The sequence below is a fragment of the Anarhichas minor genome, unplaced genomic scaffold, assembly GCF_050575085.1.
Source record: "Anarhichas minor isolate MPS153535 unplaced genomic scaffold, ASM5057508v1 ptg000003l, whole genome shotgun sequence".
Lineage (NCBI taxonomy): Eukaryota > Metazoa > Chordata > Actinopteri > Perciformes > Anarhichadidae > Anarhichas > Anarhichas minor.
In genome coordinates this window covers 11,589,579-11,606,252 of record NW_027466449.1, presented here as the reverse complement: position 1 = coordinate 11,606,252, position 16,674 = coordinate 11,589,579, and the positions used below count along the sequence as shown (strand labels likewise).

Here is a 16,674-nt window from a genome sequence, read left to right as displayed (position 1 = left end):
AAAAACAGAAAGGTATACAAAACAAGTAACAATCAACTTTGTAATAAACAAGAAAGGAGAAACAGTCAGTAGCGTCTGTGTTTGAGCAGGGGACCATAGCCTCTCAGTGGTCAGCATCCAGCCAGCTATAGCTGATGTGCAGGAGGGCCAGAATCTGGAGCTCAACTGTTTTGCCCCTGGAAATCCTCCTCCACAAGTCACCTGGACGAAAGCCAGTGGACGACTCTCCTCTAACCACCAGGTAATAACACAAAAATTCAAAAGTGGAAAAATGCATCATTGTGCACCCATTAAATCACATCTTAATATTAATTTTGTATTGGCAATAATGACAATATTATTTTATATAGTATTATTTGCCCTTTGTAGTAGTAGTAGTAGTAGTAGTAGTAGTAGTAGTAGTAGTAGTAGTAGTAGTAGTAGCAGTAGAGGTAGTAGTAGTATTTATTTGTCAGAAGTAAAATTATGATTTTTCCTGTAAGCTGAAGTGAAGTGACTCCTTCCTTCTCTACTGTGTGCAGGTTCTGGGCAGTCAGCTGCGTATCCTGTCAGCCACCCCAGAGGACTCAGGGGAGTATGTCTGCCGGGTGAACGGAAACCCAGGATCTCATGTCCAACAAGCCTCTGTGTCGGTGTCTGTCACTTCACCTTCTTCACGTAAGTTGGTCAACACTTCAGGCCTCATAAAGGTGCGATAAAAACAAAGAGCTCCTTTTTCAAATGTGTCCGGGTGATCTGATTCGACTTGACAGCCATTAAGTTACATTTAATGTTGATTACAGTTGATGGCAGCTTCAGTCAGAGGCTGGGAGAAATACATTAAGGGCAGGGTGTTGTTCTCACACTCACACTGCCTCACTTCATGAAAGTACTTTCCAGCGTGGCCCAGTGTGACCTCACATTGAATGATTTTCCTCGCTACCGTCCCATGATCTCATCCTCATTCACTCCTCCCTGGACTTCAGCGATGTTTTGAGTTATTTAACTGCTGCCAATAAACACCAAACCCACATTGAATAGTTATTTGTTGCTTCAGGTTTCTGTGAATTGTAGTCAGCTAAATGAAGTGCAAAGATTGTGAACAGTAATGTTTAAAACGCTGGTTTCTGCTGCAGGTCTTCAGACTCCAATCATCGCCATTGAGCCCCACAGCGCTGCAGTGCGTGTGGGGGAGTCGGCCAGCTTCAGGTGTAAGGTGTACAGCGGAGCCCAGCCTGTCAGACTGGAGTGGAAACTGGCCAACAACCAGCCGCTGCCAGGTATCAACCACACACACACTGAGGAGTAAAGCTGCTTAATTAATGAGATCTGATTTTATGATGTCATTCTTTGCAAGCAATTACAGCTACAACCCAACCATGAATGACTTCTCTGTTACTTCATTTAATGACTCATTTAGAACTCTGTTTTTCTCAAATCCATTTTCTGTAGACTTGCATTGACATTTTTGCAGCACTAAAGTTTTGCATGTCATTTAGCCCAGCAAGATTTGATGACATACCAGTGCTTTCTGCAGCTTAGTTTTTCTGACACTTTATACCCCTAATTTTGAATATCTTCAAGGGGTGTCTTAGACCCAAGATTAAGAACTACTCAACATGTCAACACTCCAGCAATATAGTTTTGCTCTTCCATAAAACAAAACCACTGGATCACACCCTTGCCATAGTGCAACTGAATAGAATCTTTCATTAGACACCCCCATGCCTCCTAAATGCCCTCCTCTGTCAAACCTCACACTTCCTGTTAAAATGTGCCCAGGCCGAGACCCTAATAACGTCATTAGTCTCTGTCCAGAGCTGCATTAGACATGATACAACTAGTTGTGCTGAGTAGTGTTTACCATGATGAGTAAACTGAATATTCATGTATAAAATCAGTGAACTGCTCAGGCTCAGACCAACTCACGTACCATTTAACTTACATTATCGACAGCAGATCTAATGTTTTGCTACTCTGCTCTACAGATAATGTTAAAGCTGGCCCTGATGGTTCTGTTATTACCATTACCAATGCCCGCCCTATGAACCATGGCGCCTACCGCTGTGTGGTGAGCAACCTGTTCGGCATCACCCAGACCATTGTGTCTTTGATTGTCAAAGGTAAGCCAGCTTTCAGTCTTCTCACACCCATAAAGCTCTAAGTGAAGGGTTCCCTCTAGTGGCTGATCAGATACGGAGTTATAGTATTTTCTATCTGTGCCCTCAGAGTCTCCTGTGGCCACTGTCACCCCTGTTGGACCTATACGTGTCAGGGTGGGTGAACCCATTAACCTGGAATGCCAGGCATCAGGAGAGCCCCGCCCTTCAGTCTCATGGCACAGGCTGGACAGCAACCGCAAGACCATGCTGAGCAGCCCCGTGCCCATGGAGTCCAATGCAGTCATGCAGGTGATGCATCCGACAAAGAAGATCTGTAGAACAGTTTGTTATCCAACACTTCTGTGTTGCGATCTGAAGTAACGATGAGGAACGTTTAACTGTTTATGAAGCAGTCTCAATATAAAATCAACACAAAAGGAAAATTCCTCGTAGTAGCTTTACAGCTTCAAATCTTCAAATCGATGTTTGGTATCAGCTTTTACATTCTGAAACTGTTTTTTTTTTGTATGGTGAGATATATATATATTTTTTTGCTCGTGCAGATACTAGTGGCACGTGCAGAAGACAGTGGCACTTATGTTTGCACAGCTCGCAACAACGAAGGCACCACTGAGACCTCGGTGGAGGTCATTATTGAGGGAGGCTCTCAAGTGCCCACAGTGCCCAGGGCTTCTGTTCCTGAGCCGCTGATGGTTGTGGTGGAAGGGCAGACGGCAACGCTGCGCTGTGAGGCCCACGGTAATGATGGCTGACGAATCTCATTTATACAGCTGGAATTCACTTTCATCTTACACTTTGCATTTTTCTCTTGTCTTTCTGTGGGACTTTTTATGTTGCATCACCAATACAAAAGACGTCTAAAAAACAAAACACCTGTCTTAACTTTTTGTATTGTCGTAATACCGTAAGAATAAAATATTGTCATTCTTCACTAATTTAGCCGAGCATAGAACTTTTTGCTCTTAAATTTGCTTTTCTAGGATTGCCGTCCCCGACGATCACCTGGTCCAAGCTGCGGTCTCCTCTGCCTTATAGACACAAGGTGGTGGACAACAGCCTGGTGCTGCCCACTGTGGGCCGCCAAGACTCTGGAGAATACATCTGCACTGCAACCAACAACATGGGCACCACTGAAGTCACCGTCATGCTAGATGTAGAGAGTGAGTGCTGTGGTTTTGTTGTTTGCTGTCATTTTATTTGAATTTATAAATTTTGTTGCATGTACAGTGAGTGTCTCATTTTGTAATGTATATTTTTTGAGCAAACCTTTTTTCTCTCCAGCCCCTCCTTATGCCACTTCTGTGCCTGACGATGTGGCTGTGCGGGTCGGGGAGGTGATCAGGTTGCAGTGCCTTGCGCATGGCACTCCTCCCCTGACCTACACTTGGACCAAGCTGGATGGAAACCTGCCCCCGAGGGCCCAGGTTAGCGGAGGGGATCTTCAGATCGACCTGGCTACCGCTGAGGATGCTGGGAGCTATAAGTGCGTGGCCAGTAACAAAGTAGCCAACAGCGAAGTCATCGCTAAAGTCACAGTCAGATGTAAGTTTACTGATAATATAATGATTTGACATGTTATAGATAATAAGTCACTTAAAGACTGGTGTGCACCACATATGAAAAAAAATACGTCTACTCTCCGACAAGAACTAAATCCCTTTCCTTCCCATCTGCAGCCCCCTTGGCAGTGCGCGTGTCACCCCAGGTTGAAGTAAAGGCCCAAGGCAGTGCTGTGGAGTTCACCTGTTCGTCAGCAGGCGGCATAGAGACCAGAATCGAATGGCTGAAGGAAGGAGGAGCCCTGCCACCGAACCACCACGTCAAGGACGGGGTGCTCAGGTGACATATACACTCGTATTGCTGTTTGTTTGTTGAAACCAGCTCTGAATGTATCAAAATGTATGATGTTGAAGGACCAATCTGCCAGTTTTGCATGTTTCCCCCATTAAGAACCAGAAGTTGAGCACAATTTATACATAATATGTACATAAAGGATAAGACTTCCTCAGCCTCTCTGTGGATCTCAGCACCGAGTCTGTTGGTTCCTTCTGAAGATGTAAATCTTCTATAAAAATAAAAAGAAGTCACAAACATGTAGTTTCATTTTTTTAAAGGCTAAATTATTTGCTAAAACAGCTGGGCACTGTAGTTGTTATCAAACATTACTCATACAGGAGTAAATTGTGCATTTTTGGGGACTATTTTTAGCAATGTATTTGGTGCTCTAGCAAGTATTTAAACCAGCAGGAACGTGTATGTGGGATTGACTCAAAATATACTACACTGCCAAATACTCATCTCAATAAAGGAATATTTACCAATTTAAAATGTTGGACAACAATATTGTCAGAAGAATAAGCTATATCATGGTTTGGTCTTTTCTTGGGAATTATTGACAATAAGAATAAAATAGAATATCACCAGGCTTATCCTTAAATGGGCTAAACATTCAAAACCTTACTGTTTTTAAGGACAAGGTACCTTAGATATTGTGTAAAATGTGAATGTGTGTAATTGAATGTCTCTCTGTAGGATTGAGAACCTTGAGCAGAGCAACGAAGGCATTTATATCTGCAGAGCCAGCAGTGTGTATGGTCAGGCCCAGGACACTGCCAGGTTGACCATCCAAGGTCTGTTACATTCACTGCAGATATACGAGTGTACACCCTGCTTCATCAAAGCCAAATATAACCTGTTGCTTTTTCTTTCCTTTTCCACAGCCCTGCCAAAGGTGATGATCAACGTGCGCACCTCGGTCCAGACTGTGATGATAGGGAACTCTGTGGAGTTTGAGTGCCAGGCTGTTGGCGACCCAGAGCCCACGGTTAAGTGGAGTAAAGTCGGTGGGTCTCTGCCTGCTCACATCATGGTGAAGGGCGGCATGCTGAGGATCGACAAGGTGACGGAGGCCGACGCCGGGCAGTACCGCTGTACGGCCACCAACGACGTGGGCTCGGTCCAGTCACAGGTGGTCCTTAACGTCCAGTGTGAGTGCACAAGAGAAGAAAATAGACTTAAACACATTATTTTTTACTTCCATTATACACATAAATCCATGCACTTGCACATACACACACTGATGCATTATGCCGGCACCACTCATTGAAACCCTTTGCCTGTTTGCGCAGCCCTTCCTCAAATTGCTGCGCTGCCTGGAACCAAGGAGGTCACAGTTGGGTCTGATGCGGTCTTGCCCTGTGTGGCTTCAGGATACCCTGTACCTGAGATCAAGTGGTCCAAGGTAACCAAGATACTTCTTTAATTCAGTCAGCTTTTTTTTTTGTTGTTGATGCTAATATTATTTATAATGCTGATTGTGTCTCTGTGTCTGTTTCTGTTCCTAGGTGGAAGAAGAGCTTCCTCCTAAGTGTTTCCAGGAGCTCAACACGCTGACTGTTCCTCGCGTCTCCCATGAGGATTCTGGGATATACGTCTGCACCGCCTCTAACAAACAGGGGAAAGTGGAAGCCTTTACTACACTTCAAGTTCACGGTTAGTCTGCGGTGTAGAGAGTACCGGAGGAAGGAATGTCAATAAATAAATGAAAGGAAATGTTTTGAGTATGAACTGCACTGTTTTCTGTATCTAAAAAGAGATGATGTGCTTATTTGTTGTAGAGAGAGTGATGCCATACTTTGCCCAGGAACCCTTGTCCTACCTCACCCTGCCCACCATCAAAAATGCCTACAAGGCTTTCAGCATTAAGATCAACTTCAGACCTGATAATGGTGATGGTAAGGAAGTGCAACTTTAAATTTGCTTCACAGTTCAATTGAATAGTTTATCAATTTAGCCTTTTCTCTCGTTGTATCTTGCAGCGTGGTAATGATTTCTGCTTTTTGTACTATGTCGTGTACTATGTTTGTCATATTTCCTCATGTATAATTTCACTGCGTCTTTTGTCCCTCACCTCTCCCCCTCACCAACGTGGTGGGCAGGTCTCATATTGTACGCTGGTGAGTCTCAGTGCTTGAGAACCACAGGAACTACAGACTGATGTTGGCAGCTCTGCTCTTTTTTGGCTCCATCCTTCTCTCACAATATGCATCCAGCTCAGAGCTGATTTAAGGGCTGTGAAAAGAGATGGAAGAAGATGGTGCATGTTTTCATTTTGGCTTTCATAAAACCTTTTCATAAAACCACATCGGCTTCATAATAGCTTGGTTACAAATCTACTTTTACATCCCAGTCAACAGCTTCTACACTGCCTACACAGCAGCACTGCTGCTTAAAAACACGGTTCTTGTATGCTAGAATTGTTAAATGCAACGCTACGCACACATTTCTGTAGGTGTTCTTTTATTTAAACATTTCTGCAGTTGTGAGAGCCACAGTAAGTCAAATTGCCTTTGCAAAAAATAATATGGCTTCTTTTATCCTAGCCCCAGTTGGTGTGGGTGTGTGGGGACAGGACAGCAAAATGAATGAACACTACATTAAAATGTTTGAAAAATTAAAGGAAAATATACAGCTGTTATTCTTTAGATTGAACTTTGGATTTTTGCTGTCTCACCACATCCCACCCGCACAGCAACACACGGCCACGAATTTATTGCAGAAGCTATTTGAACGCGCTTGGCTCCTTAAATGTATAAATGTGTGATACAAACATCAGAATATTAATGTATGTATGAACATACTTCAACTTTGTGTGTTGCACATTCATGCATTCATGTCTTGATCGCTCATTTTCACAACCTTCAGAGATGACATAGATGGATGTGTGAGAGGGCATGTTCCCACTTCCCTGTGAGCCTCTGTGGCTCATATGAAGCATGTGTTCCCAGCATGTGCACACAGAAAAAGGAGAACAGGCAGTAAAGTGTGACTGGTTGCACTTGGCAGCCCAGTGATGCCCAGATAAGATGACATGTTATATAACCTGGCTTTGGTTGGCTTTGAACTTGCCCCACCATGGCATGCTGCTTTACCGTCCAGCTCTCAAAGAATTTCCCTTGTGTATGAATGACTCCGTTGCAAACGTTGTCCATCCTAACAAGTCACTTACTCTCATGTTTAGCCTAAAATTTTGGTTTTCCTGAGTGAAAAAATTCTACCTGTGGGCTGAGATGGTTATTTCAGGAATGTAAAAGAAATAATTATCTTGAGACAAAGCTGACACACGGAAATTGTTCTACCTTTGACTCAGGAAAATTCCACTTGTTTAAATAAAACTACTAGATTTATTGACTTATTTCGATGCATGTTATTGTAGGGGACGCATTTAGGATTAAGTTTGTAATAATTCTCACTCACCCTGTTTTTGTGGTGCAGGTATGATCCTCTACAATGGCCAGAGGAGGACCACAGGAGCAGACTTTATCTCTCTGGGACTTGTGGGCGGCCGCCTAGAGTTCAGGTCAGTTTATATAATGATCTTAAAAGTTCTACTTATTGACAGAAAGACAGCATGATGACCTTGTTGATAATGATTCTGATGCTGTCTTAGGTTTGACGTGGGCTCAGGCATGGCCACCATACGCAACCCCAACCCTGTCAAACTGGGAGAGTTTCACACAGTTGAGCTGTATCGCAACCTCACTTTGGGCTATATCATAGTAGACGGAGGGGAGACCATCAACGGCAGCTCGCAGGTACTTCTGTCAATGTTAATGTAGCTCCCACTTTCACATATGTGGATTTGATTTATTCACGTAAATTCACATGTTTCATAAATGCACATTTTCTGTCCTCAGGGCAAGTTCCAGGGCCTGGATCTGAATGAGGAGGTGCATGTGGGTGGTTATCCCAACTACACAGTCCTCGCCAAAACAGCCGGAATTAAGACTGGTTTTGTCGGTAAGACGTCACTCTGTTTACACCATGAAAGGAAACATAGGATGGAGGAAAAAGTCCTCTTGGCGTGAAGACTTGTCCTTATTTAATGTTGCTACTCTGCAGGCTGTATCCGTCAGCTGGTCATCCAGGGTGAGGAGGTCATTTTCAGAGACCTGGACCGCAGCTCTACTGGCGTCACAAACTGCCCCACGTGCAAAGACCACCCATGCCAGGTCCGTTACATCCATCCACTTGATGTATTTGTAGCATTTGGTCTGTGTTTAATTCCATAGCGTCCATTTTATTTCTTCCAATGTCATTATTCAGAATGGAGGGATGTGTGATGACTCAGAAGCCAGCTTGTACAAGTGTGGCTGCCCCAGAGGATTCACAGGCAGCAACTGCCAGCACCACTCATCCCTGCACTGCCACTCAGGTACATGAGAATCTCCACCTGACCACAAAGATAAATCAAAATACCTGGATGTTTCTATCAACTCTATCCGTGTGCACCAATGTAAAAATAAAGTGTTTTATGTCTCTGTTTGTGACTTAAATTCCCACAGAGGCCTGCGGACCAGACGCCACTTGCATCAACCGCCAAAATGGCCTGGGCTACGACTGCCGCTGCCATCTTGGCAAGTTTGGAAACAAATGCATGGATGGTAAGACAGGAAGTTACTCTCATCTACAAAAAAGTATTCCGAGTATTTTAGCGAGTTATGCAATATTGGTATTGATGTTTTTCCTACAAGAAATTCTTGTTTTTAATGCCTTTTCCTACTTGTTTACTTTCACTAGGGGAATTGGTGACCACTCCACTGTTTGACGGCGAGGAGTCATACATTGCTTATCCTCCCCTGACCAACATCCATGATGACCTGCGTGTTGAGCTGGAGTTCAAGCCCCTGGAAAGAGATGGCCTGATGTTCTTCTGTGGAGGGAAGAAAATGAAGGTGGAGGACTTTGTAGCCATCTCCATGGTGGAGGGACATGTAGAGTTCAGATATGAACTGGGCACAGGTAAAGAATCAATACGAATCTTTAGTAGTTTCATAAAGGTATTGATTTATTTGTCCTTAGAATAATATCCTGTGTGCTTTTGTAAATTAACATTATGAAGATTTTTAGCGCAGGTAGAGTTAGAGAGACTCAAATTTAGACACAAAGAATTTTAAGGAAGGTAACAACATTCAAGATGTCTCTGTGCCTATTTTGATTTTCAGGCCAAGCAATCCTTCTAAGCTCAGAGCCGGTCTCTCTGGGGCAGTGGCATCGAGTTGTAGCCGAGCGAAACAAGAGGGCCGGCCACCTGAAGGTCGATCAAGGCCCATTGGAGAAAAAAACGTCTCCAGGAAAAGCCCAGGGCCTCAATATCCACACCCCCATGTACCTGGGAGGAGTCCCCAACATGGACATCCTGCCTAAGCCTGCCAATGTCAGCGAACTGTTTGAGGGATGTATAGGAGAGGTGAGAGATCTCTCTGTGCTAAAAAAGAAAAGAAAATGTAATTAATATTGTTCTGTATTTGGTTTCTTAAACTTGTCTGTGCTGCGTGCTTAGGTTTCCATCAACAACAAGAAGGTGGATCTGTCCTACAGCTTCACAGAAAGCAGATCTATCCGCAAGTGTGTGGACAACAGCCCCTGTGACCGCCGGCCCTGCCTGAATGGTGGTCACTGCATGTCAAATGTTGAATATGAGTACCAGTGCCTCTGTAAGGATGGATTTGAAGGTTAGTGTTCACACTCAAGAGTCTTCTTAACACTGGAAAAGTCAAAGCATGCATCAAATCTGCCCAGAATTCCTGCACTACATCTGTGTTTTCTGCCTATTTTCTACTTCATTATCTATAAGTGGAAGATTTGTCAAAGGCCACCTCCTCCTAAAACAATGAGCATTTTCCATGTATTATCTCCAGACACTATGAACTCGCCCTGCCTTTGATGTAAACCTGACCCCCGACCTTTCACTCCTGACCCATAACTGGTATGTGACCCCGCAGGTGAGCGTTGTGAGGTCGTGAAAGACGCGTGCCAGAGCAACCGTCAATGCCAAAATGGCGGCAGCTGTGTCGGCGGCCAGTGTGTGTGTGCACCTGGCCGCACAGGTCTAAACTGTGAAGAAAGTAAGTATGGACTAGCTACACAACCATGTATACCAAATATTATACCTAAATCAAAGCCAGAAATAGCAGAACGTGTGGGGGACCATGGTTGCATTTTATTGTTAATTTATAATTATGCAATTTCAGTAGCAGATTCTAAAAGGAGTTCTGGAAAGCAAAACTCCAAATCTCCAAAGCTATCACATTACTACATACACCGGCATCCTATGGAGAAAGATATTCGTCATCAAAGCAGAAAGACTAGACCCACAGCCAGAAATGAGCACACATGGCTCACATTCTCCACAGTATAAAGCCCTTCTAACATCAGACAGCTCACCCCCAGCATTGCACTGCATGCTGGGAGGGTTAACCCTAAGTAATCACGTATGTTTTACCCCTGCACTCTCATAGCTATATATCCTGCACACACAGGCCAGGTCTCCAGCTTCCCCGAGGCCCTGAGGAATTTGGAAAGTAGCGAGGCAAATGGTACAGTATCTCAATATTCAGTCTGCCTGACACGACTGTGACTAACAGGGGCCCATCTGAGCTTGAGGGGCCCGCATCCCCCTCCAAGCTCAACCCAAACTGTCTATTGCCTAACACATGTTTGCGCATACCAAACATGCGTCTGTACTCAACTGAGGCTCTTATCCCGTTTGTGAAGTTGGGAGAGGGGAATTCTGCATCTGTAATGAAAGGTAACAGGATGGTAGACTGTTGTTGGGAGATCAACTGAATCGTGCTGCCTGTTTTTAGACCCAGATGGAAATGTGGAATTCCCCTTGTTTTTCTTTTTCCCTATCGTCATGTCAATGCCTGTAAGATGGCTACTCATAACATTGAGTCTTGTCTCCGTCTACCTCAAGAATGCCTGTCTATACAATAATAAAATAAACAAAAATACTTGTTTTTCTCTCTAAAACCATCTCAGTCTGAATATTAAATATGTTCCACACATTTATTCTGTTACTAACAACTCAAACTTGTCTGTTGAAAGCACAGTGTGATGGTGGTTGGGGTGAGATGAGATGCATTTGGAATATATGTATTGGTGCATGGACCCGTGGTCAGTTCAGTTTGATCTCTGTGGAAGCTCAGAAATGGTGCAGCGTGTGAGGAATGGTAAACGAATCGCTCCCGTGTTGGTGAGGACTGTCATCGGTTTGCATCATGGAGCCTGGTTTGGTCACGCTGAAGAGTTTTGTTATTTTTGTTTTTGAAATTGCAGTATTTGGATATGAATTTGGGGCACATAAAGTCTGACTATGTAGCTTTTGAGAGAAGAAATAACATCATCTTCCTCTTGAAAAGTTGTAAGCAATAAAACACAAACTTAATTTCTCATTTCTATACACTCTGAGGTTTTGCTGCTACAGACTTGGTGTGTGATCTGGTGTGTGCTTAGGGTGGCTAATTTAGTTGCATCACTGAATTTAAACAAAAAGTAAACACACTGTGTTTATTGAAATGATCTCTGACATGCTAAAACCTATTGTGACAGTAAGCAAAGAAGAGTAGTAAAGTCATCAGCCACCAAGCTACTAGTCATAAAAGACCAGGTTTTATTGCTTATGAATTCAACTTTTCTTTGATAAGAGATAGAACGTGTTATTTCTTTATCTTAAAAGTTATATAGTTTCACTTTCGTCACCACTAACAAATAAAATACATTTCTAAGTGATTTCAGAATACCTCTTCTTTATCTGTAACTGTTGTACGTATCCAAGCCTTTGGGGTTCTTCCATGCTTTCGCCACTGGAGGGCACTATAGCAGTGAGAATGAAAGTCCACAGCAGCTATTACTATTATTTGAATAGCATTGTGATGTATATGTGCTGTATTTTTTTCTAGATTCACCCTATCAGTATGCGGCTCATTTCCACGATGATGGATACATTGCCCTTCCTAAATCTGTTTTCCCAAGAAGGTAACTATAGTTTGCTTTTCTACACTGTTACAACACTTATAGCACATTGTTTCTGCAGGGAGTACCTGAGATTTATTCTTTAAATGTTGCTTAAAAAAATACCAGTCATGCATAATTCTAGAATATAAATATTCCCAATGCAATCATTAACTGCCCTAAACTGTCAACAGCCTCAACAAACACATTTTTTTTCTACCAAAATGTTTTGGCTGGTTAGGAGGTCTTGCCTAAAACAATATTTCAAAGGGGATACATTATTTTTTTAAATTAGACCAAATTTTAAACCCATAGACTGTATATAAGAAGGTCAAACCAGATGTTGTATTACTAGGAGTTGATGAAAAAAAAAATATATTTTTTTTCTTTCTGTTTTAGCGCCCATGACTCGCCAGAGACAATCGAACTGGAGATCAACACAAGCTCCTCTGAGGGCCTGATCTTGTGGCAGGGAGTGGTGAGTCCTGGTTACTAATAGTACTGAGCTATGGTTTAATCCAAATCTTAAAACGGATACTTACACCTTCCCTTCCACATTGTCATCCTCACCCTAACATGGCTACTGCACGTAAGCACTCTTAATCGTCACCATTACTTCATCTTTAAAGACGTGATGCTCATTAATGTTCTCATAGCATTCAGAGATTTATTTTTATTTTTTTTAACGTAGGCGTCAACAATAATACATATCTTACACAATACTGCATTTTCTTTCATTTCAGTGTTCACTGTTTAATTCATACTTGTCCCACTGAGGCTGTGACATCGTTGGGCATGTTGGCTGCGAGCCAAGCTCTATCTCACACCACTAAATAAATGCATGTTGCTTCTCTAACTCACCCTCCATTTTCCTCAGGAGACCAATGGCGCACGCAATTTGCGAAAGGTGCATGCTAGTAAAAAGGTATCCACTCAAACACAAGACACTCTATATTTATTTTGCATGTTTCATAACATGTGCTTTACATTCAAATGTGTATAACAGTTTTGAGATACTACTGGAGCATCCCATCATTTGAAGTGAGAAAGTGTTTGTTTTGCACAATGTGCAAGATGTTTTCTATTGTCGCTGTTATTTTGCACGGAGGGTTTCATGTCACACTTCTACAAATACAGTCGGGAGCAATCTGTCTGCTTTGCCTCATGTTTGCTATTATAACAGTTGGTGCGGAAAATTACTGCAGCTGTTCAGTGATTCACAGTATTCAATCCTACAGCATTCTCTCCCTCTGCTCACAAAACACATTTATTTCCAGGAACTTGGAGAACATGGCAAAGGCAAGGACTTCATCAGCCTCGGTCTGCAGAATGGACACCTTGTTTTCAGGTGACTCAGCCCTGTAACCCTGTAGTTCTGTTGACACCTTGATGAGTTTTATCAGTATCAGCGCTTATTAATGTACTAATGCTGATGATATGGTATCCAGTTACCAGTTGGGCAGCGGAGAGGCAGCGATCTTGTCCCGGAGGACCATCAATGATGGGAGATGGCATAAGGTCACAGCAGTCAGGTAAGTTTGCATATATACTGTATATGATATACTATATCGGCTATTATCAATATATTAACTGCTTCTGCAATTTTCTGATTTGTCTGTTTATGACCAGTGCTTGTCTTGAGATGTGTTTGTCGCCTCATGTTTCTCCTTTTCTTGCAGAACTGGAAAAGATGGATACATCCAGATTGATGGAGGAGCCGCGCTACATGGACAGTCTAAAGGCAGAAGCCTCATGGTCAACACCAAAGGCAGTATATACCTTGGTGAGTGAATTAAAAGCACGGAGGCCCAAAACTGACTAGTTAATGTGATGAACGGTTTATCTGATTGAACTATGACAATGTGTTTGAATCTCAAAGTTGATATTAATTAGTTAACATTCAGGCATCTTTCTCCCTTTTCGCTCTCGATTTTAAACCCCGATGTTTGGCTCGATGACTGTCAGCCATCGTTCATCAGCCCAACCCTAATTCAAATAGAGCGGGAAAAGATATAAAGCTTGATACTATTCCCAAGAATAGTTTTGTAACGAACAAAAAAACCTGTGTGGCTAGTTTATTCAACTGAAAACAATGGTGTCTAAATACAGTAAGTTCAGCGAGCTACCAGGCTAAAGCTAGCTTTCTTCGTAAAACTACTGCTGCACACATGCTGTAGAATTACTCTGTAACTCTTGTAACACATTTTAGCCTGCAAGCTAAGGCTAACAAAGTTAGCTAGCTAAAACTACTTTGGAAGGTCACAGTCACATACGCCATTTTTATAACATCATCTTCAAGTGCACGTCTTTTGTCTTCATCAACAACCAAGATGGAAATACGTGCTATAGTGAGTTTAGCTTCCAGTGTTTTGGTTAAGCTAGCTATCCACACAATGAAAGTATCTACCCTCTTGATTGCTCCGCAAATGTTACATTTTTTGCTATATTTTGTCAGTTTTGGGGCTCCATATAAAAGAGTTCCTCACTGCAGAAATTGAAAATGTAATCTTATTACATTTTTTTTTGTAGTTCTTCCAAATTCATGAAGCTATATCAGAGATCAAAATGTCCTCAAAACTGCTGTGTGGGTCCAAATGTCTATGGAGGAACTTCCTCACTTATTGCTAACTTTTTGTGTGTTCTCATGTTGACGACAGGCGGAGCCCCAGACATGGCTGCGATGACGGGAAGGAAGTTTTTGTCTGGAATGACGGGCTGCGTGAGGAACCTGGCACTGATGAACGCCCTGCCGGGACAGCAGCCTGCCCAGGCCATCGACCTGCAAACCCACGCAGCCCATGGCATCAACGTGCTGCCGTGCTCTTCATAGATCGCAGCACACACGGAAACACACACACACACACCAACACACACACACACACACACACACACACACACACACACAGAGACTATGGAGTGATGTCATACACACACATCAGACTCACACAGAGAGACTTGGTGCTTCGCTGCTACCAAAAAAATGCCAAGACGACACAACAAGATATGTTTCTCTGTGTGCAGTAAAACCAAAAAAGAGAGAAAAAATGAAACGATATTAACAAGTCTTCTCTTCCTCAGTGTTGTATTCTCAATGAAGGACTATTAACACAGGAGAACCAGTACAGTTTACATACTTCCAGCAGTAGTTTTAGCCATGAAAAGAGTAAGAGTAAAACATAATAGGCCTTCTACGATGGGTCAGATCCTATGGAGATGGAGATTGTTTTTACAGCACTGAATTTTTATTTATATACATATGAATATATATATATTATATTTGTGGGGGGGAAAACATGCAAACTAACCATAACTGCTCTTCAACTTTCCTAGAGTTTATTCTGGGTTCTAATACTGTGTGTCCAGGGCTTTTTATAGGCCTAACTGTATTAATACTTGAAGATGTTTAGGCCTTCTTTCTTCACTTCTGTAGAGGAACTTTTTTTTTTTTTTTGCGCACGCGAGCATGCAGTTACAGTCTTTTACAAATTGTTGCGAGATGAGCGCACATGGTCACATGCAGCTTCAGTACACAACTCAGGTCGTCCAATACAAATTAATAACCGCAAATGTTACATACTGCCGCTTTCACTCAGCTGATTTATTTTCCTCTTTGCAAGTCATTCACAGCGCTGGTGTGTCTTCTGTGTCTGCATTTATTCTTTTTCATGACAGAGAAAGAAACCGTGGTGCTAATGTCAGACATAAAGATACAGCACATAGTCAAATGGTTGCCTGTCTGTCACATGTACAGTCGAGCACTGTGGTTACTTGGGTTAAGAAATTCTACATCCAACAGTATACATGCGTGTCACATTTGTTGATATGCATGGCATTCAAAGTTGCTTTTATAAGAATATGCCATGATTTGTTGCCTCCACAGCCATATTTGATTGAGTAGATCTCAAAGCAGTTTTAAAGAGCTGAAAATAGGGTCATTTTTTTATGTGTGATTGTTGAAGATGTTGTTTTATGTGTAAGACTATCTGCCAGACAGGTAGATATCACTAGAGAATGAGTGTGAAGTATGTGTGTGTGTGTGTGTGTGTGTGTGTGTGTGTGTGTGTGTGTGTGTGTGTGTGTTTGTTTGTGTGTGTGTGTGTGTGTGTGTGTGTGTGTGTGTGTGTGTGTGTGTGTGTGTGTGTGTGTGTGTGTGTGTGTGTGTGTGTGTGTGTGTGTGTGTGTGTGTGTGTGTGTGTGTGTGTGTGTGTGTGTGTGTGTGTGTGTGTGTGCGCGCCTGTGTCATTATCCATATCCTCAGAAGGGTCAACCCAGAACTGCCTCAATATGTCACTTATTTTTCGGGTTAGGTAGCTTTAGCGACAATGCAGTAAGCTACAAAACTCTTGACGGCTCTGTGGTTTTCTCTGCAGAAGGAGATTCATCTGCAGCAAACAGCAGTAGGACACAGTTGGGATACTGTTTGATGGTGTGTGTGTGTGTGGGAATGCAGTGGAAGCCTCCTGCAGGTGCTGTGACCAGTAGTGTAGCTCAGATAAAGCATGCTCGCCCCCCCCCTTTAGTTTCAACCACACCACAATACCACAACGGCACCATCGCTTCGGGGTTTCACAAAACTTTTTTCTCATTTTGTAAGCTCAAAATATTTGTATTAATATCCTTTATACAATTAAAATGAGCACTATCCTTTCTCTTAGAGTTGACTCATTTTAATTTATTTATTTTATGTTTTTTCTTCTCTTTTTCATCGCTTTTGGTTCAAGGCTTGATTCTGCTGTTTTTAGAGTAATCACATCTTGCTATTTCCTTTACTCTGGTT

General features: G+C 42.6%; 1 protein-coding gene across 1 annotated transcript in view; it reads left to right on the top strand.

Annotated features, from left to right (window-relative positions):
* The window catches only part of hspg2 (heparan sulfate proteoglycan 2), a 44,003-nt gene extending 28,090 nt beyond the window's left edge, over positions 1–15,913 (top strand). The window contains exons 36-66 of the mRNA XM_076097894.1: positions 90–241; positions 522–657; positions 1,116–1,259; positions 1,968–2,102; positions 2,209–2,390; positions 2,645–2,840; positions 3,083–3,262; positions 3,384–3,644; positions 3,779–3,941; positions 4,635–4,732; positions 4,823–5,089; positions 5,231–5,343; positions 5,447–5,594; positions 5,720–5,836; positions 7,377–7,461; positions 7,552–7,696; positions 7,799–7,901; positions 8,004–8,113; positions 8,208–8,316; positions 8,447–8,545; positions 8,682–8,903; positions 9,107–9,351; positions 9,445–9,616; positions 9,887–10,009; positions 11,846–11,921; positions 12,297–12,375; positions 12,775–12,822; positions 13,175–13,245; positions 13,346–13,429; positions 13,577–13,680; positions 14,555–15,913. Of these exons, the coding sequence (XP_075954009.1) occupies positions 90–241; positions 522–657; positions 1,116–1,259; positions 1,968–2,102; positions 2,209–2,390; positions 2,645–2,840; positions 3,083–3,262; positions 3,384–3,644; positions 3,779–3,941; positions 4,635–4,732; positions 4,823–5,089; positions 5,231–5,343; positions 5,447–5,594; positions 5,720–5,836; positions 7,377–7,461; positions 7,552–7,696; positions 7,799–7,901; positions 8,004–8,113; positions 8,208–8,316; positions 8,447–8,545; positions 8,682–8,903; positions 9,107–9,351; positions 9,445–9,616; positions 9,887–10,009; positions 11,846–11,921; positions 12,297–12,375; positions 12,775–12,822; positions 13,175–13,245; positions 13,346–13,429; positions 13,577–13,680; positions 14,555–14,727 (4,340 nt within the window). The 3' untranslated portion in view covers positions 14,728–15,913. The remainder of the gene's footprint in view (positions 1–89; positions 242–521; positions 658–1,115; positions 1,260–1,967; positions 2,103–2,208; positions 2,391–2,644; positions 2,841–3,082; positions 3,263–3,383; positions 3,645–3,778; positions 3,942–4,634; positions 4,733–4,822; positions 5,090–5,230; positions 5,344–5,446; positions 5,595–5,719; positions 5,837–7,376; positions 7,462–7,551; positions 7,697–7,798; positions 7,902–8,003; positions 8,114–8,207; positions 8,317–8,446; positions 8,546–8,681; positions 8,904–9,106; positions 9,352–9,444; positions 9,617–9,886; positions 10,010–11,845; positions 11,922–12,296; positions 12,376–12,774; positions 12,823–13,174; positions 13,246–13,345; positions 13,430–13,576; positions 13,681–14,554) is intronic.
* Positions 15,914–16,674: the final 761 nt, after the last annotated feature.